General features: G+C 35.5%; 1 protein-coding gene across 3 annotated transcripts in view; it reads left to right on the top strand.

The window, feature by feature from the left end:
* Positions 1-20,934, top strand: part of galnt13 (UDP-N-acetyl-alpha-D-galactosamine:polypeptide N-acetylgalactosaminyltransferase 13) — a 78,206-nt gene extending 57,272 nt beyond the window's left edge. For 2 of the 3 annotated variants that reach the window (XM_051905970.1, XM_051905971.1), the window contains one exon: positions 18,454-18,597. Coding sequence is in view for 1 of the 3 variants with exons in the window: in XM_051905972.1 (XP_051761932.1) it covers positions 18,454-18,594 (141 nt within the window). In the remaining 2 variants the exon portion in view is untranslated. Of the gene's footprint in view, positions 1-18,453 lie in introns of all 3 variants that reach the window. The other variant, XM_051905972.1, reaches the window with a different exon arrangement.
* Positions 20,935-21,208: the final 274 nt, after the last annotated feature.

Raw genomic sequence — 21,208 nt, 5'->3', positions numbered from 1 at the left:
ATAGTTATTAGATCTGTCGTGGTGTAACGACATAGTTGTAAGAAATATCAGGCAAATCTGTTTTGCACATGATTCTGGGTTTAGTTTGACTGTTATTTTATTTGGTCTCTCTGGTGTTTTTGAGCTTTGGACATGTAATGGTGCCATTAATTGACTATGCATTGGACATTCTCAAGATATGGTACTGTATCATTTCATTTGAAAAGGTTACTGCTGAACTTTTTTTTCACCAGACATTTGGAGACCACGATGGGGGATGTGTCCCAGTCAATATTCAAATTTATAGTCGGCAAACATGGGTTTAAAGAGTGATTCCTACATCAGTAGTTAGTTACAGTATTTCAGTAACCAATCACCTAGCAGCTAGACAAGCAGACGTGGTTGCCAGAAATTTACTGAAAATAAATGCAAACAACATTTTAGGTATTACGGTTAGAATTTAAATTTACAGTAAAACATTTAGGTAATACTTTATTTCTATGGTCCACTTTGAAATAGACATTCAGTTTATTATTTCATCATTAATGAATAACTACACAGTGACTGGAACAAATCAGTAATGCAATATTAATATTATAGTAACTGCTATTAACTAACAAGAACCTCTGATTAACTAATAGCACTCAGTTGGATGAGGTTCACTATTAGCTAATCAATAACTACTATTTTTTTCATACCTCCCAGAGGACTACTAAAAACTACTATACAGTGCTGCTTGAAAATTTTTGAACCCCTTGCAGAATCTGTGAAAATGTGAATCATTTTAACAAAATAAGAGAGATCATACAATATACATGTTATTTTTTATATAGTAATCCTGAGTAAGATAGTTTACATTAAAAAATGTTTACATATGGTCCACAAGACAAAATTTTTTATAAAAACGACCTGCTCAATAGTTTGTGAACCCTTGATTCTTAATACAGTGTGTGTGTGTGTGTCTGTGTGTGTGTGTGTCTGTGTGTGTGTGTGTGTGTGTGTGTGTGTGTGTGTGTGTGTGTGTGTGTGTGTGTGTGTGTGTGTGTGTGTGTGTGTGTGTGTGTTTGAGTCCCTCAGTTGTCCTCAGTGTGAAAAGTTGGATCTCAAAATCATGCAGTCACTGCTGGAAATGGTTCAAATTCGCAAAAGATGCTGGAATACTGAAACATTTTCAGGACCTGGAGGATTTTTCTGAAGAACACTGGGCAGTGTAACTGCTCAGGACAAACAAGGGACTCATGAACAACCATCACAAAAAAAAACAAAAAAAAACAGTCGTAGATCATCCAGGTATAACCACACACAGTATTAGGAATCAAGGGTTCATAAACTTTTGAATGGGGTCATATTTATAAATTCAGCTAATTTTTTTGTCTTGTGGACTTTATGTAAACATCGTTTATGTAAAATATCTTACTCAGGACAGTACTAAATAAAAAAAGTACATGCATTTTGTATGATACCTCTTATTTTGTTAAAATTTTTCACAGATTCTGCAAGGGGTTCACAAACTTTCAGGCAGCACTGTATATACAGGTTCATTATTAATGTGAATAATGCATAATGTATTTTTAATATTAAAGTGAAGATCATGGTAACCCAATAGTAATGACTCAGGTATTACCAAATCCATCAGAAGGAATTACTAATTATTTGGATCAGTATTTTAAAGTGAATATCATGATATCTGCCTAATAATGACTTCAGTCAATACTAGGGAGTTATCATGCTTTTCACTTTAGAATACTGATCCAATATTAGCAAATCATTCTGAAGGATTTGGTCATTTCTATAGGTTACCATGAACTATACTTTAGAATTAATTATACATTGTGCATTATTCACAAAATAATCATGAACCTGCATATAGTAGTTCTTAGTAGTCCTCTGGGAGAAAAAAAAAAGTACTTAATTCAACTACTTATTTATTACTAATTTGTTAATCAAAGTTTTTTTGTTAGTTAATAGCAGTTACAAGAAATTTTATATTGTGTTACTCATTTGTTCCTGTGTAGTTATTCATTAATGACAGAACAATATTCTAAAGTGTTACCAGACATTCTACTAACTATAAGTATTTGCAACTACATGGCAACTTATTCTACTAACCCAAACCCCTTACCCTACCTCCTACTAATGTCTACTAATACTCTAATGAGAGTTAGTTGACATGTAGTTGTTAAGTTACTTGTAGCTAGAAGAATGTCTAAAGTGGACCATCGAAATAAAGTGTAACCAAAATTTAATCTTAATTCAGTGATATCACACAATTTTCATTTGATGTATTCTGTGAATGTTCCCTGAACATAATTCACTCTTGTTGATCCAACCAGTGTTTATCGCCACCCACAGCCTAACCATAAGCTCTACTCTTCAGCACAATGGTAACCACAAAAAATCAACATAACAGAAACTCTTTTAAATGTCAAAAATAACTGAATATTACACATTAAAAGGTTTTTTCCTTTACTAAGAACACATTAAATGGCATATAATTTCAACACTTCTCATCTAGTCCTTTGCAAAGCATTCTGGGAACTAGAAATCCACTGCTCAAATTCAGTCAATGCAACAAAAATGATTCATGTAATCCCAACACAAATGGATTAAGTTAAAACTTCACAAATTTAATTTTATTTGATGTAATAAAATTGAGTGTGATAGGGGTGCAACGGTTCAGATTACTCACAGTTCGGTTTGTATCGCGGTTTTAGGCTCACGGTTTCGGTACGGTTCGGTATGTGCTATGTTCAGGTAAAAAATTACTACTGTCAAATAAAAATAAAGAAAATATAAGAACAAATAATCAAACAACACAAACAAATACAGTAAAGAAAAGATACAAATACATTTTTTCAGGTTTTTCATGTATCCAGTTTCAGGTACAGAAATAGAATAAAGTAGCTAATCAAATGTAAAACATTGCGTAATCTTCACTGTATAAATAAAGATCAATCATTATTAATTATTAAGTTACTATTCAGTTATAAGAAATTAGTGATTTCCTTGTCTTTTGTTGTTTGATTAACATTAAAAACACATTCAGACAGCAGGAATGCAAGGGCTGCTGTTTCTTTAAGACATAACACACAGATCAGTACACTGATACTGAACATATGCATTCTTTTTCGAGTGTATTAGTTCGTTTAAGACATAATCTACTATGCTTGCTAGGATACTCGTCAAGACGGGTATGTTGACATAATTTTGTGTGAATTTGTCCGTTTAAGCACAAGACTTGAAAGAGACCTCAATATTTGCGCGCTGTACACGCGCTTCAGATGAGTGCACAGATCTTCTCACAGAACGTGTGTAAGTTCTCTTTCACAACTTGCACTCGAATGGTTAAATTAGCAAGTCTTAAATGAGTTTAGTTTGAACACAGATAGCAACGTGTGCTGTTCAGGTCTCACCTGCGCTCACGCGCTATCAACACCAGGGTGATGATGGCGTAAATGACTGGTCATATAGAGCATGCGGCACTCGCACTAAAAGTTTAGGGGAAGCCAGAATGCGTATACATCGACAGAAACATACATTAACCTAACTCTGTCTGTCTGTTTTATTTATTTTCTACAAACCATATTATAGATGCGTATGCGTCGTCAGATATGAGATGAACCACGGTGCGTGCCGAACCGAGTGTGCAGAACGGTACGGTTCGATTTTTTTACTGAGAACCGTTTCACCCCTAGAGTGTGAATTACAATTAGAATGAATTACAAGTAAAAAAAAAAATGAAACATTTTGTGTTGCTTTAGGTCATTTTAAAGTAAACTGAGAAAACAGCTAAAAAAAAAAAAAAAAGTGTTAAAGAGAAAGCCACATTATTTACTATTATTAACCCTAAACAAAATGCTAGAGCATTACACTTTTTCAATCCTGTTACATAATTTCTATACTTGAATATCAAGCATCACTCAACTTCAGCTTATATAAAATATTAATAACCCATGATATTTCTCTTTCACAGTGTGTTTTAAAACAATACTGTTACATTCAAAATGTTTTAGGCATTTACAATCCATATTCATGTGCTTTGTGTCAACCACAATATTTGTTTCTTAAAAATAATAATCAAAATGCTTTTCTCCCATAAAGAGTTGAATTTGACAAAGTGAATTTAACTGTAAACAAAAAGAAAAATAACTGTAAGAGAAAGAGGCCTCTGTTTGAACAATGTGGTCTTTTTTTGAAGTCACTGCCTTAAATATGATGTCAAAACATTTTTATGAGAGAATGGGTTTAAAAAAAAAGTGTGGGGGCAAAGACACATTCTGCATGATTAGATTACATCAAGCATGCCACACGAGACCTGAAAAGTGAAGCCAAAGCATCTTGATCGCCCCCAGGTGGCTGGATGCAGTATAGGTCATAAACCCCGCTCTCTCCATTTAATGTAATAGGGCGTGAGACAAACTAAAGTCAAATTTCATGTCAAAATATTTTTTTCCAAAGATGGTTTCTGTCATTTTAGACAGTTTTAATCACGCTGGTGTTAGTTCAAGTGTTCGTTCTATAAATAAGTTTGTTTTTAGTTAGTTATTTGATACTATAAAAACACGGGTTTTGACGTCATGATTGACAGCTGAGATTGACATCTTCTCTGAGTGAAGTAGTCACTGAAGCACCAACTGACTTTTTTATGGATCTTCGGGAGGAGATTGGAGATTTAACTTTAAGTTTCCATAACTGTTTATTTCACACCGACATAATGAGTTGTTCTGAGTTTGGGCGGGACCTTAATATTGTGGCTCCACTTTGTGCTCACTACTGCGCAAAACTAAAACTAAAACTAAATTTATGCAGAATCAGGGTTATTGTAGTTAACTAAAACTAAAACCAAAAACATTTCAAATAAACGTTAACTGAAATAATATATATATATATATATATATATATATATATATATATATATATATATGTATGCTTTTCACCTAGTCGCCAAAGGAACATTTCTCATTTTTATTTAGGTTGATTCATTTAATTTAGTTCATTCAAGTCGGCATGAAACGGAAGTTGTGATTTTTTTTTTCTTCCCTAATGTGACATATCCAAGAAATGGCTTCTTGAACAAGAACAAATGTAGGGCAGGACTTGGTTTTGTCAGTCGATTGGATTGTTGGGTCATTGTGGTGCTAGTGGTGGATCTCATGTGAGTGACAGATTGTCCTGCCCTTCGCATTAAACACGTCATCAGAGAAGAGGTGTCACTGCATAAGAGAGGGGAAGTTATTTTGATTAAATAAAATGAGGGCACACTGATTAAAAACAAAATAATGATGTGCACGTTTAACTAATTTATAATACATACTGCTATATTCCACAAACAAGACTTTAACTTGACAAAACTAAATAAAATTATTAATATTTGGTGACAAAACACAACAAAATTATTAAAAATATAAAATATAAATGAAAACTCAAATTATTAATTTTATTTAAAAATAATGTTTTTTAAAATTTTTATTTTAAAGTTCTTGTATATAGACTAAAATAGATAAATATATAAAAAATGTGCTGTCAATCAGTAATAAGTCATGGGAAGATGCATAGAACACAAATCACAATTGTTAATTTCAATTTGTGTGGTTTTAGTGAGTATTTATTGAATGTGAGGCATTTTTTGATCTTAAATTGGTTTACGGAGCTCAGGCTGTGCTGTGAGTCTACATTCAAGGCAGGTTTCAATGCGTTTAGGAGCAATTACTGCTGACCTTTTGAGGGAAATGGGAGGGGACAGCAACTCAAAGACACACAAATGCAATAACGCACATCACAGGAGTTGCTGGATATATACCGCTATTTCAAGGACCTTCAGAGCACCTCTCTGTCAAATTACATTTTATTTGAAATTTATTTTTATTACATAAATATTTTATGTTGAAATAAAAATTTACTGGCAGCCAGCATGGCCACCTATATTCCAGCTATTATTTAGCATCAGATCAGAGAAGGCGGTTTTATTTTAGCTTGATTATCTCTCCGTGGTGGATTGAAATGGGCCTGTCTTTGTTTACAAGCTCTTTTGAAGTGATCTCATTGTGAAAGGTTTCTTTCATGGCCCGGGCTTGCAGAGACGGACCCTTTGCATTAATACGCTCTCACGGTCACACGGCAGCTGCGTTTAGCACAAAAAGAATAAGGTTTTTTTTTTTTTTATTTATTGTCTAAACCCTGAATTTGAATGTCCACTCCACCATTTTTAATCTGATTTTTTTTTTTTCCAGCTTGTTTGGCCACCAACGCTTCATCAGTGCTTGTGTTTTTGTGCATGCTTTTTTCACTCATAGGTTTTTCTTTTCATCATTCGTTTGTCCTCTAACTGGTGCATATGAATGACAGCAGACTGTATGATTTTACTCATTGCAAAGACTTTATTTTATGGCTTTAAAAGCTGAATGTCTTCCAAAGGATGTAACATTTATCTTTTATACTTTTGAATGCATATTCTGAATGCATATTCAGTTTACAGTGTGGACATTTAAATATATCACACATTCATACACAAATAAATATATTATCCCCTTCTTTTTTTCTTTTTTTTCTTTGTCTACGAATTTATAAATGTGTTTTAAAACACATTTTCACATTGTTGAATTCATACAAAATAATGACTTGGTATCTAACAAATTCAATCTTGTGTAGTCTAACCAGCATGCAAAAACACATTTTGTCATGTCTGATAATTTGATATATTCGATATGTCATGGCAATGTACGTTCACATGTTGCATTGGCATAAGCCCATGAAAACATGTTTAAAAAATTTTTGAGGTTTGAAAAAATCTCATAAGATACCAGTGCTGCTGGAAACGGCATACAAATGTTTTGTTTATTGAAACCCTACATGAATATAAAGAACTTGGAAGATTAATTTTAAGTTAGATTTTTTTTTTTTTTTAAGGTTGTAGACATAATTATTTGTTGTGTGTGTAATGTGTAATCATCTGTGTTGTCCTGATCTCAAGTATATAATTTAACTCTTCTTCAAACACCCCTGTATTATAGAGCTATGCTGTATATTTTTTGTTCTGGGTAAAATAGGCATCAATTTAAATGAGTGTTATTGACTTTAGTAAGGATGGGACATTAGTTTGAGCTAACAGCTGATGCCGTCTGTGTCCGTCGCTGCTCAGATGAACACAGATAAAAGCATCTCACCCAGAGATCTCTGTAACCCCACACACAGTGAAACTATATCTGTCACTAAGAACCACACAGGCTTTGACTGTCATTGTAGCAAAAAAATATATCTAATGTAATGGCTCCATATAATACTGCTTATTATTTTCCTCACCTCCGTCCATTTCTCCTCCCCTCTGTGACAAAGTGTTCTGTGTTACTCTCAAACATGCAGCATTAACACATTTCCAAACATTTGTCCCGTTGTCACTATACAGCTAGAGAATTTCCACCTCCATATGGTTCATTCTCAGTAAATACTGTCATTTGTGCCTGAAAATTTCATTTTGTTTTTTAAATTATTATCTTTTTCTGAGTCCGTAATCACCATTGGGCGACTATTATGTAGGCAGATGTGTTCAATTATAGTGGTCAATAAGTAGTGTTTTAGGGGTTGATTATTAAGCTATTTCACTCAATCCTAAATATATGCATGGAGCCTTGCAATGGTTATGTGTCATTACAAGCCTAATGCCTTCCAATGCTCCACACCACACTATTTCTGGTCAGTATTCTTGTGCTTTCCGCCAATAACTCTTATTTTTTCTGTAAAATATTGATCATTATTATTTTTTTATTATAAACGATTTGAACTTGATGAGGCCCATATAGGTGTAGCCAGAATTAAACCAGCCCTGTCTGACTTGTAGCTATATGTGGTCAAAAAATGATGACGCTACTCCATTCATTAAAAATGATGCCAGAAAGGTCAAACCATTATTATTTTAATGCATGCGAAGAGATGATTCTGGAAGTATCCGGATATAGTAAATCCCTGTGTAATTTCTTGTTTATCGGATATATAGTATGTGGATGGGTCCTTTTTTGACATTAAAGGGTAAGTTCACCCAAAAATGAAATTTCCGTCATTAAGTACTCATCTTCATGTTGTTCCACACCTGTAAGACCTTCGTTCATCTTCAGAACACAAATTAAGATATTTTTGATGAAATCTGAGAGTATCTGATCCACACATAGGCAACAACATCATTGCAACTTTTGACGTCCAAAAAGGTAGTTACAAACATGGTTAAAATAGTCATTGTGACTACAGTGGTTCAACCTTAATGTTATGAAGCGACGAGAATACTTTTTGTGTGCAAAAACAAAACTAAAATAAAGACTTTATTAAACAATTTGAACCTATGTCATACGTAGTGAACTCAGTGCAGGCTTCCTTGTTTACGTCCGAATGCCGGCTCATTAACGACAAGGGGGTGAGTAGGACGCAGGCTGATAGGTTCTTCACATGCAATCAGCAATCATATCATTACTGCATGGCATAAGCTGATTGGCTTCTGCTCATCCTGCAGCCAATGTGATTGCTTGCTCAACATTTAAATAGTCGGGTTCAGTATTTGCTGTAAGCTGGTCCTGCAACATGCTATCAGAGTTCCTCTGAAAGCCTCCACCTCCCCCAGCTCCACCTGCCTAGATCTGCCACAAGATTTATGTATGTCTATTTATGCAGCAGCAGCAGCAGCAGCACATCTTACATGATCACAGCAGTGTATCTATTAGCACTAGCAAGTCTAAATAAATGAACATTGCCAATTCAATAACATGCTAAAACTCATTTCTGAGATCATGATTAAAATGCATTAATCAAAAACTTTACAAATTTCCAAGTCAGTGTCAGTTGTTCTAATCTATCTCATATATTTTAATAAACCAACATTTTAGATCAGTAGTACATTAGTGGATGTATATCAAAAGTGGAACATTTGTTAGATTTTTGTTTTGTCTTTTTGTTCGAATGCTCAGCAAGCCACTGCAGCAGCAAAAAAACAAAAAACAAACAAAAAAACAAAACAAAATAACAATAGATTGCATCTGTGTGCAGATTTCTGTCACTGATAACAGCCACAACATACACTTATAAAATTTTAAAAAGAAAAAAAGTATATGGATGGGAAAATCTTCAAATCAATGTAAAATTAAGTTATTAAAAATAAACATATAAATGCATGAGTAATGGCATGTTCAGTCAGAATGTAAAAATCCCCAAAAAAGAGGTTTCTTTTGGAGAAAATATTTCCACTGCATAGTTAACAACAGTGTTGTTATTATTTGAAATGTTATATAGATGTTTATTACAAAAACAAAACAAAAAAAACTTTAAAAGTGTTCCCACTTGATAGAGTTTCCTACCTGTAAATGATGCTTAAATGCCCAGTTGGTATTTTATCTTCTTTCCACATTACTTCGGATGAATAAAGACCTTGCTCTTGCACTACTGTTATCAGTGAAGAATAAGGTCTTTCCTTTTTATTGTGTGTTTGGGGTTAGGGTTAGGTTCAGAACAGAACTATAAAAATATAAAATTTCAGAAACACAAGATTCTTGTTTTATCATTTCTTGTTTTGCGCATTTAAGAGAATTTGATGTTGTTGCTTCTGGTGGTCAAGTATATTAGGTAAGGGACTTTAACTGAATCTCAGTTCCTGCACTGGGGGAAAAAATTCCGTCTAATGTATAAATGAGTTTTTGTAATTAAGTTGGCTTGAAAAAGCTATCTATCTATCTATCTATCTATCTATCTATCATCTATCTATCTATCTATCTATCTATATATCTAATCTGTCTGTCTGTCGTATAGCAACCACCCAGAACACCCTAGCTAACACCCTAGCAACCTCCCATAACACCCTTGCAACCATCAAACAACCCCCATAACACCCTAGCAACTGCATAGCAACATCTTAGCAACCACCCTAGCAACCACCCAGGGTAATCTGCTGCTTTGACACAATCTGCGTTGTAAAAAGCGATATATAAATAAAGATGACTTGACTTTACTTAATCCACACACACACCCTTGAGTAGGATTCAGGTAATCAGTTTTGACTAGTTTACCCAAAAATAAAAATTCTGTAATCATTTATTATTTATCACGCTCACTGGGCCTCATTTATAAAGCTTGCATATGAACAGATTTGATCTTAGAGTGTGCGTACGCTTAAATTTACTCCAACATTCATATTTGTAAAAACGGTCTTTGACGTGGAAAAGTGCTTAGAGCCACGTAAGGGTCTGAGCAGACGTACACACTTTTCATTGTCAGATTACTGCAGGTTTTTAGAAATCTAAGCTATTCTTGCAGCTCGCCAAGGATTTGGACGATTACTGTTGATCTTTTATATGTAAATGACGTTAATTAGGTGTTGTTTTCGCTTGTTTTCTGTGTGTACGTTCATTCTATGAATCACACATACGCACATCGTAAGATCAAATTTAGGACGGTTTCTGTGCAACCTTTTATAAATGAGGCCCAGCGTCTTTCCAAAAGCATACTTCTTTCTTTAAATGCTTATCAGAATGTTGATCATACAATTAAAGCAGACAGTAAACAGAGGCTGTCAAACTCCACAAAGCACCATACAAGTACCATAATAATACACTGTAAAAATGATTTTTCAGAGTTATAAATAAAGATTATTGTAATGCTTTTTACAAGAAAATACTATTTAAGTCTTAAGTCTTTATACTGATGCAGAAAGCATCAGTATGCTGCGAGAGGTCTAAAATACAACACATGCTTCTCATGTTTGGACATTAACTGTATCTGCTGTTCATGATGAACTCAAAATGCTCAGTGATTTATAATAAACCTGAGACTGCATGCGGTCACAGCTCATTTGTCTTGCTGTCTTCTGCATGAACTGTAAAATAGTGTCAGAGTCTGAGCAGTCTACAATTGAGGAGAGGCAGAACAGTGCATATTCTCACCTATCTCTCAGTGTGAGACAGTGACTGATTACCTTCATTCAGAGCTGTTGAGGAGCAATCACCCGCAGGCTCCAGGCTTTTTGGAAGGGTGTCTGGACTCAGCAGGGCAGCAGCTTTCATTATCCGCCTCTGGAGTTCTGTTGCATGGCATGATGCATTGGCGACTGTGTTGAATACCCACTCTGAAGACTCATATAACTAAACGGTGTTAAAATTTGGTTTTAACAAATCTGCCCATGTAACTGATCATTTACACCATATATATATATATATATATATATATATATGGTGTAAATGATCAGATACATGGGCAGATTTATTAAAACATTTATTAAATACTATATATATATATATATATATATATATATATATATATATATATAGTATTTAATAAATGTAGTTAATTTTGTGTGCTGTTTTTGACATTTCTGCCCTACACATTTAGAGCATGGAGAATAAAATCACATCTATGCTGCTAGAAAAGTGTCAAACCAATTTCAACGCCACAATGACATTAAGTAAAAAAGTTCCCAAACAATAACTGAAGTTAGCAAGTCATAAAATATTTTATTATCAGTAATAAAATATGAAGAAATAAGCAAATTATAAGCAATAGGACAATACTGTATAAACATTTACAAAGTATGTTTCCCTTTCGAGGGAACTCGATGCTGCGTCAGATTGATGCTATGGGACTAGGGTGACCATAGGTCCTCTTTTTCCCAGACATGTCCCTTTTTTTGGTGGGTCCAGCCAGGATTTCTAAATTGCCCAAAATGCTCGGGATTCAGATTTTGCTTTCTACAGTCGCTATTCCTTCTCACACGCAAATTTGGAATATCGCATAAAACATTTGCGAATAAAGCAGCTTTTCCGTACAGTGAGCCGAAGAGAACGAAATTGTCACTTCCTGATAAATATCACTAAGAAAAATGGAAGTTGCTGTAGAAGCCACTGTAAATAATACAAACCCGATTCCAAAAAAGTTGGGACACTGTACAAATTGTGAATAAAAAAGGAATGCAATGATGTGGAAGTTTCAAATTTCAATATTTTATTCAGAATACAACATAGATGACATATCAAAAGTTTAAACTGAGAAAATGTATCATTTTAAGTGAAAAATAAGTTGATTTTAAATTTCATGGCATCAACACATCTCAAAAAAGTTGGGACAAGGCCATGTTTACCACTGTGTGGCATCCCCTCTTCTTTTTATAACAGTCTGCAAACGTCTGGGGACTGAGGAGACAAGTTGCTCAAGTTTAGGAATAGGAATGTTGTCCCATTCTTGTCTAATACAGGCTTCTAGTTGCTCAACTGTCTTAGGTCTTCTTTGTCGCATCTTCCTCTTTATGATGTGCCAAATGTTTTCTATGGGTGAAAGATCTGGACTACAGACTGGCCATTTCAGTACCCGGATCCTTCTTCTACGCAGCCATGATGTTGTAATTGATGCAGTATGTGGTCTGGCATTGTCATGTTGGAAAATGCAAGGTCTTCCCTGAAAGAGATGACGTCTAGAATGGAGCATATGTTGTTTTAGAACTTGGATATACCTTTCAGCATTGATGGTGCCTTTCCAGATGTGTAAGCTGCCCATGCCACACGCACTCATGCAACCCCATACCATCAGAGATGCAGGCTTCTGAACTGAGCGCTGATAACAACTTGGGTTGTCCTTGTCCTCTTTAGTCCGGATGACATGGCGTCCCAGTTTTCCAAAAAGAACTTCAAATTTTGATTCGTCTGACCACAGAACAGTTTTCCACTTTGCCACAGTCCATTTTAAATGAGCCTTGGCCTAGAGAAAACGCCTGCGCTTCTGGATCATATTTAGATGCCATATTTAGAAGCCATTCTTTTTTGACCTATAGAGTTTTAGCCGGCAACGGCGAATGGCACGGTGGATTGTGTTCACTGACAATGTTTTCTGGAAGTATTCCTGAGCCCATGTTGTGATTTCCATTACAGTAGCATTCCTTTAAGTGATGCAGTGCCATCTAAGGGCCCGAAGATCACGGGCATCCAGTATGGTTTTCCGGCCTTGACCCTTACGCACAGAGATTGTTCCAGATTCTCTGAATCTTTGGATGATATTATGCACTGTAGATGATGATAACTTCAAACACTTTGCAATTTTTCTCTGAGAAACTCCTTTCTGATATTGCTCCACTATTTTTCGCTGCAGCATTGGGGGTATTGGTGATCTTCTGCCCATCTTGACTTCTGAGAGATACTGCCACTCTGAGAGTTTTTTTTTATACCCAATCATGTTGCCAATTGACCTAATAAGTTGCAAATTGGTCCTCCAGCTGTTCCTTATATGTACATTTAACTTTTCCAGCCTCTTATTGCTACCTGTCCCAACTTTTTTGGAATGTGTAGCTCTCATGAAATCCAAAATGAGCCAATATTTGGCATGACATTTCAAAATGTCTCACTTTCAACATTTGATATGTTATCTATATTCTATTGTGAATAAAATATAAGTTTATGAGATTTGTAAATTATTGCATTCCTTTTTTATTCACAATTTGTACAGTGTCCCAACTTTTTTGGAATCGGGTTTGTAATTTTCTTATATAATAAAATTATTTGCGCCTCAGAGCGCGCAGATGAAACACAATAAACTCTGTCATGTAATCTTGCATTCAGATGCCTGGTGGGCTTCTGGGAGGGAATTATACAAAACCACTTTAACGACAGACTATGCTCAGGCATTACATAATGACCAAAACAGCATTTCAGATGCTTTGCAATGAGATCAGTTGGCTGGTTGGTCCAGTTATGCTGTCCCATCGCAAAGTCACACATGTCTTTTTTGATGCACATCATGGAATTTATTCAATGAAATTGGCTTTTAAAGTAGTCAGGTGACAACTGGTAAGCAAGTCAGTGAGAGTTGTCTTCAGGAAGCCGCTTTGTTTGATGTGTGTGTGTCTATTTTTTAGGAGTTCTAAAATGGCAAGGAAGCAATTTAAGAGGTGTATGCCTCCGTGCATACGCGTTTTAACGGAGGATTACTCGTATGATTTGTGCATTCTGTGTTTGGGAGTGGAGCATCTCGAGAGAGGCATTGTGAGTGTTTCACGCTGAAGAAGCTCCGCTCCTGCCGGGCTCTTTTAAATGATGATGAGAACCTGGAGTACCCACGGTTCGGGTCCTGTGACTGCTGAGGCAGCTTGGTGATTAAGATTTTGTGGATCGCAGTTGAGGTAGCGGAGGGATTTGGGACAGGAATCCCCCTTTCTTAATCTTCACCCGCTAACTCGAGAGTTCTCCGGTCGGACCTGAAAGCACACCTTTGTGGCATCTTCTGGTTTGATCTAACTTCGAGGAGATGAATGTGCTTGAAGTTGAGGCGCAAGCAGCAAGTGAAGTTGCCTCCTTCCACACCCCTGTGAACAACGAGTTGCTGGAGGTGTTGACCCGTACGACAGCCAGATTAAATCTGTTGTCAAGAGGTTTAAAGAGGTAAGGGTTCAGTCGGCGGCGTTCGATAAATACATTCCCCTCTGTGGTCCTTCAGCTCTGAAGAAGCCTACTAACCCAATAAACTAAGCTCCAGTGATTGGAGGGAGAGTCAGAGTGCAGATCTCAATGAACCACACCTTGTGATCCTTTCTGGGCTCAAACTCTCATTTTCAAGAAGATGTTTAGCTGGGTTAAAGGGTTAGCTGGATAGAGGTTGATGGACATACAAAAGTAAATAAATAAATAAAATGTGCCTAGCGGGTTGAGACGGTTGTGTTTTTTCTTGGGATGGGAGTAGGGCAGTGGTTTTCAAATTTTAAGAGTAAAAAGAAAAAAAAAAATTATATGGGTTTAACCGACAGTAAGAATTTTGACTGATTAAATGTTTTTGATTGGTTAAATGGTTTAAAAAGTAATTTAAGTAATTTGTCAGTATATTTTGAAAACATTTGCTGCATGGTTAAAAAATAAGCTACACATAAAAGAGTTTCTGAGAGAGAAAAAATGGCACAGATTGTGCTACAGACTATTTAAATTGAGTATTGTAACTTTTTATGTTTGGTGGATCATTTTATTTTAATAATGAACAGACTGCAATGTCAAGTTAGCAGTGTTAGAATTGGTATGTTGTGCGTGCATGAGGCGTCTGCGCGATCACTTGAATTGTTTCCTTATAACAGCGAAAACAACTTAAAATACTTTGTCATTTATGGTCATACAGATAAGAGTAAGACATCATTTGAAACCCTAAAGTGTTTAATTTATTTGTGTACACTCACAAAAAAAAAAAAAAAAAGAAAGAAAGAAAGAAAAAATTGTGGTTTTATAAAATAAAGAAAACAAACAGGATATGCTTTCTGTTGTCTCAGTTTCTTTTCTGTGAACTTGTTTGTGGAGTGCATCACACATCAAAATGAACTCGAAACTCAGCATATACTTGTCACACAGTTTTTTTTTTTTTTTTTTTTCTTTCATTTTGTTAATCTGTTAATTATTTAAGTGAAATATATTTGGTGTATTTATTCATTTTATATGTAGCCTATGATTTTATTCTGTTTTTCTCCCTTTACAGAAGTGCTGCAGGTGTGTGAAGTGATGATGAATCACCATGTTCTATTGATTATGCTGCTATTTGCACATGTAAAACTAGAAAAAAACTAAAAAAAAAAAAAAAAAAAAAATTGGTTATTTTTAATGTGTCACAGACATCCACTTGAATTTAATTCTAATTTAACATAATCTTGTTGGTTAAAGGTTAATGATTGGCTAATGATCTTCGGTTAATGGTTAGGGAAAAAACCTGAAATGAACATCTCTAATTTGTGGCATGAAGCTGTGGGAGCGGAGTGAGGCCGGTGGAGCAAATGTTAATGAGGGAAACGTGAATAGACCTGGGGATGAAGCTCTTGGAAGTATAAAGTGGGCTGTAAAAGCATCCCACCAGTGTGTTAGCCTGGAGGTGGTCATGCGTGTTCCGTTAGCATGCATCTCTGAGAAGTCTATGAGGGGATGCGGAATGTTAGACAGAGACTGGGTGGAGCTCATACTCTCTCATTGTTTACTTCGATATAATATTTTCCCGTTTTTTGGTACAACAATGTGGTCAGTTGATTCTATGTCTGGCATGATAGATTCCGCTCATCTCATGCCCCCTTCAGCACTTTAGCTGGAGGTGATAGTGTGGACATGGATACAGCTTGATGCACAATTCTTGAGTGGAGGAAGAGGCAGATTAAGTCCTCTAGTACTATGCTGGAGGTGGAGATGTAGATGCTTCCATGTGATACACTACCTGTAGGAGTGGCAACAGAGTAGAGATAATCATATTTCTCTAAAGCCGAGACCTAGAGATAGTAGCTGTGCAGTAGAATGTTCTCTTTCAGTTGAGAGTTGTCAGTGACTGCTGTAGCTGCAGCTTCCCTGGCTGACTCTGCTAGTCGTTTATCTCCTTTGTTGCCTCCTCTTTCAGCATTCTAGCTGAAGGTCAGAGTATGTACTACATGCTTTCATGTAACAGGGATGGTAGCACTATAGTAACCTGTCCTCTTCCATTGGAAGTTGCTGACGAATGTGTTCGTATTTTTGGCCTCCCTAGTTGACTAAGTTCCCACTTCCTTTATTGCCCCCTTCAGCATTGAAACAGGAGTTGAGAGTATAAATGTAGATGCATCAGTCTTCCTCAAAGTTTTCATGGTAAATGGACAGTATATAATCAAGCTATCTGTCATCCTCCCCCAGGGGTCACTGTGTGGCGCCAGCATGCCTCCTTGCTAGAACTCCCTATATATAGCAACCGTTCAGGGCGACCGTGTTGGCGGCCCACTTTCTCAGTTGCCCCTCCAGTCTTCTTTTGGAGGGAGTAGCCTATGCAATTGATTTTGGCTTACTTCCATAATGGCTGTGTCAATGTCTGCAAGACAGGGTAGAGCTAATATAGCGGCGCAGTAACCTGTGCTCTTCCATTGGAAGTTGTTAGTGGACACAACTGCAGTTGCAGCCTACCTAGTTGACTGAGTTCCACTTTTTCTGTTGCCCCCTTCAGCATTGTGAGCCAAAGGTGAGAATGGGAATAACAGTAAAGTTAGAGTTGTTGCAATCTATGCTTAGTCTGAGGATGGTAGCAACCTGCCCCCTTCTATTGAAGTTGTTATCAGATGCAGTTGCAGTTTTTATTGACCAGGCATTTTGCAGTGTGGCAGCATGGGTATTGACGGTCCCATAGCGTCAATCTGAAGCAGCGTTGAGTTCCGTCAAAAGGGAATGTCTTGGGGTTACGTATGTAACCCCGGTTCCCTGAGAAGGAAACAAGTCACTGCTTTGCTTTGCCATACTGCATGCATGCCTGGGCATCTTCCTTAGACAATTAAAATCTGATGACATCTGTTCATGTGTCTATTTATAGTCTTGCTGACTTGCTTGCCGGTCATCACCTGACAACTTCATGCAGAGGCATTCCCATAGTGTCAATCTGACGCAGCATCTTGTTTCCTTCTCAGGCATACAACATGGTTTCACATGCCATTTCTACGTTACTGCACATGCGCAAAACTTTCCAGTTTCATTTTTTAATTAGATGAAGCGTTTACATGTCCTATCGAATGGATTAGAAAAGGTTTTTGGCCAATTAATTCCGATTGACATGGTTACATGTGACTTTTTTATCCCGACTATGCTACTATTACAAACGGATTATTAGGGTCTATGTAAATGCAGCGATAGTATAAAATAAATATGCTTATTCGGTCAAGAGCAGTGAGTGAGTTTCTCTTTGTCTTTTGATTAACATTAATGACACAGACAGCCGCAGGTATATTAGGCTAATTGCATGGATCCAATATACTTACTGACAACCTTTTTTGAGCGATAAGTGTGTGTATTTGGCCATTCAAGCACAATAACTGAATTTCAGCACTGATGATACACATTATATTTTGCTAAGTCATATTTTCACTTGCTAACTTTTCATTTATTACAAAATATATTACTGTTGATTAATTGGACTGTTGGATAGTCCAATTGATATATGAAGCATCAATTGATAGATGCTTCAAATACAATCCAAAATTTGGGGTTAAAATCTGCTTAAGTGTCATAAAAATAATGTCAAATGCAATTAATGCTGCTGGTCCTAAAATATTTTTATTTTATTGGTAACACTTTATTTCAGTAACAGTAACACTTCATTTGTTTATCAATATAATTCTCATGATCAATATATTTTTACAGCATTTATTAACCTTTGTTAATGTAGGTTAATAAAAATACAATTGTTTATTTTTTGCTCATGTTAGTTCATGTGCATTAACTAATGTTAGCAGATACAATATATGATTAGTAAATGGTAAAATTAACATTAACAGTAATACATGTCGTATAGTTCAATGTTTGTTCATGTAATGTTAGGGTGAAACCTTATTGTGAAAGTGTTACCATTTCATTTAAGCATTATTTATTTAATGAAGTTTATTATTTTTATTATTAATTTATGGTGAAATATGAGCCAGCTATGTTGTTGACAGGCTTTTTGAGATTCATCCACACCAATTTGTTTTTCATTTTTCTATAAATCTGTGTTCCCCCACAGCGGCTGACTCTGCTCCATGTGAATAGTAACCAGTGTCTGGACATGCCTTCTGAAGAGGATAAGATGGTTCCCACTCTCAGAGACTGTAGCGGCAGGCGGTCACAGCAGTGGATTCTGAGGAACATGAGTCTGACTGTCTGACAGAGCCAGCAACAACCAGATCAGACCCGAATCTCGGCACTCACCACACAACACGAGTCCTGGAGTCAGGTTTATGGCCTTCTTCACAGCTCTGTGAACTGTCATTTTCTGGTTCATGATCAAGTCCATCCAGGCTTTGATCAGAAGAACCACACACAGCCCATTTACTGACCCATTTGTGGCTCAGGCTTGTGTCTCTGTTTATGTCTGGACTGCATCCTTTAGCTTTCAGATTCACTGGTCTAGGGTCAGATCACAGCCCATGACCAGCTTGGCAAGGTTTAAACACATGCTGTCTCTGATATGAGCATGTGTCACTGGCTATCTATGCTGCTCATCCTGTGTGGGAGTTCTGATGCCTCTTAATATCCTACACGTCATATCTTTGACAGTAGCCCATATGTTTCTTCAGAGATGGAGTGATTGTGTCAGCCTCCACTGTGCTGAAGTGCATTTAACACTGGGCAGAATCCTTAGCTCCACTTTCTTTACAGCACCTGAAGGGATTGTGTGTTTGTCAGTGGATTATATGGCGACTGTATTACTTGCTGCTGTTTCTCAAAACTATCTTGATCTCTTTCAGCGAGGCTGCAATATATACTTGACCTGCCTTAAGGAAACTTGATCAGAAAAGCACATTTGCTTTTTGTTTTGTTTGTTTGTTTGTTTCATGAACAGTGCTGGGTAGTAACTTGGATATGTAATTTGGATTACGTAATCAGATTAAAAAAAACTAATACTTGTATTTAGATTATAGTGCATTTTAAAATATTCATAATCAGAATACAATTACTTTTTTACTGATTACATTACTTAATATTCACAAAATAGCAGTAAATTATTCAGAATTAATTGATTCTCCCTAATTCTTCTTTTTTATCTTTCAAATTTTCCTTTTTCAAAAGTTTTGTGGAATTGTACACACAGACCGGCTATGGGTCAGGCAACTATAATTACATGGAAAATTGAGAGGCCACAGAGCATAAACAAATAAAACATATAATCTTTTTTAGTTAGTGTGGTTTTTTTTTTTTTTTTTTTTTTTCAGATTATTTATTTCTTATATTTTAACTTTTTTATGATTTAATTAATTATTAGCTTTTCATAAATTTGTGAACCCTCTGCAGTTTCTTCCTAAACCCTAGTTTAGTAAACCCTGACACAATGTAAAGTTTAAAGATTAAAGATTATACTATTCAAACCAATGTTATAAAAAAAAAAAGTTAGGTCAAAATTAGTCAAAGTAGTGTAATGTGTAATGTAATAGATTATGTTACTGACTACAAATTTTATCATGTAATTTGTAATCAGTAAATGAATTAAATTTGTAATCACAAAAAGTAATCTTCCCAGCACTGTTCATGTTTTTTTTTTTAACAGCAGCTCATTTTGAAGTTGCATCTCATCATAATGCATAGTATAGTTTATGTGATTTATGGGTGTATGATGTGTGTTGTGTTTAGTTTATCTGAAATTAGTTGGATAATAAAATCTTGGAAATTTTACATTTTCATAATAAAATTGAACCATATCACATTTCATCAGGTTCACATGGGGAAAAGTGGTTTCATATTTAACCCCAAAACAGCAGCATCTCACAGGCAAAACTAAGACAAATCATTTGAAGCCCCACCATCATCATATCCATAACCACAGGTGTGTGTGACTGATAGATGTTCCTGGACACACAACTGTACAAATTATGAACTAGACCTTTTTGAGCATTGATGTACATATTAAAGCAAATATTTTTTTAAGATGAAATCTAAAAACTCCAGTAGAAAAATTGATACTGCTGTGATACTGCTTGCTGTATATAAAATATGTTTGAAAATTACTGTACAGCTTTATTCCACTGCTACTGTATGTACACATCTTATGCATCCACCATGTATTGTCAATGTTCTAATAATGTCTGTTTAACTCACACACACACACACACACATACACACAAAAAAATGTAACTTTAATAATATTGATTCTTGAATTTGGGGGTTCAAGGGTTTGTGAATTTAGTTATTAAACATGCACACAATTGAGAGAGGTGTTATAAAACTATATCTCAATTATTAATATGAGCTATCACATGCATGGTACAGTCTGACTCTGTACATTTCTGTATTTTTTTAATCTTCATAAAACCAGAAAATGTGTGACTTTGTACTTGTCTTAATGTTAACTGTTTGTACTTTCTTTTTCTTTTTCTTTTTTTGTTACAACTTTTATTGTCTCAACTGACCTCATGTTTAATAGATTAATGTAATAGAACTGTTAACTGTAATAAACCAATGTTGTTAAATGTATCACCTTCTTATTCATAATATTAGCACAGCACTACTATGTCTGTGGGTGTTTTTTTTGTTTTTTTTTAATAATAATACAGATTGTCAAACTGTTTTTTGGAAGTATTTGGACTAAGTTATCCATTGTGGTATTGTAAGTTATGTGGATTCGGAAATGAAGAGAAACGCATACGTCACCAAAACTGAACTATAATTTGTATAATTCTAATTCAGCTAAACAGAACAACTGCATTAGGGTCAGTTCTTGCATTTAGCCTAAGGGAATTGGTTTTACCTAAAAAATTTCAGTTTTTTTTAATTCAAATCATGGT

The sequence above is a fragment of the Ctenopharyngodon idella genome, chromosome 9 (assembly GCF_019924925.1).
Source record: "Ctenopharyngodon idella isolate HZGC_01 chromosome 9, HZGC01, whole genome shotgun sequence".
NCBI classification, from domain to species: domain Eukaryota; kingdom Metazoa; phylum Chordata; class Actinopteri; order Cypriniformes; family Xenocyprididae; genus Ctenopharyngodon; species Ctenopharyngodon idella.
Note: the sequence above shows the minus strand (reverse complement) of the source record. Positions and strands in the feature narration are given on the sequence as shown.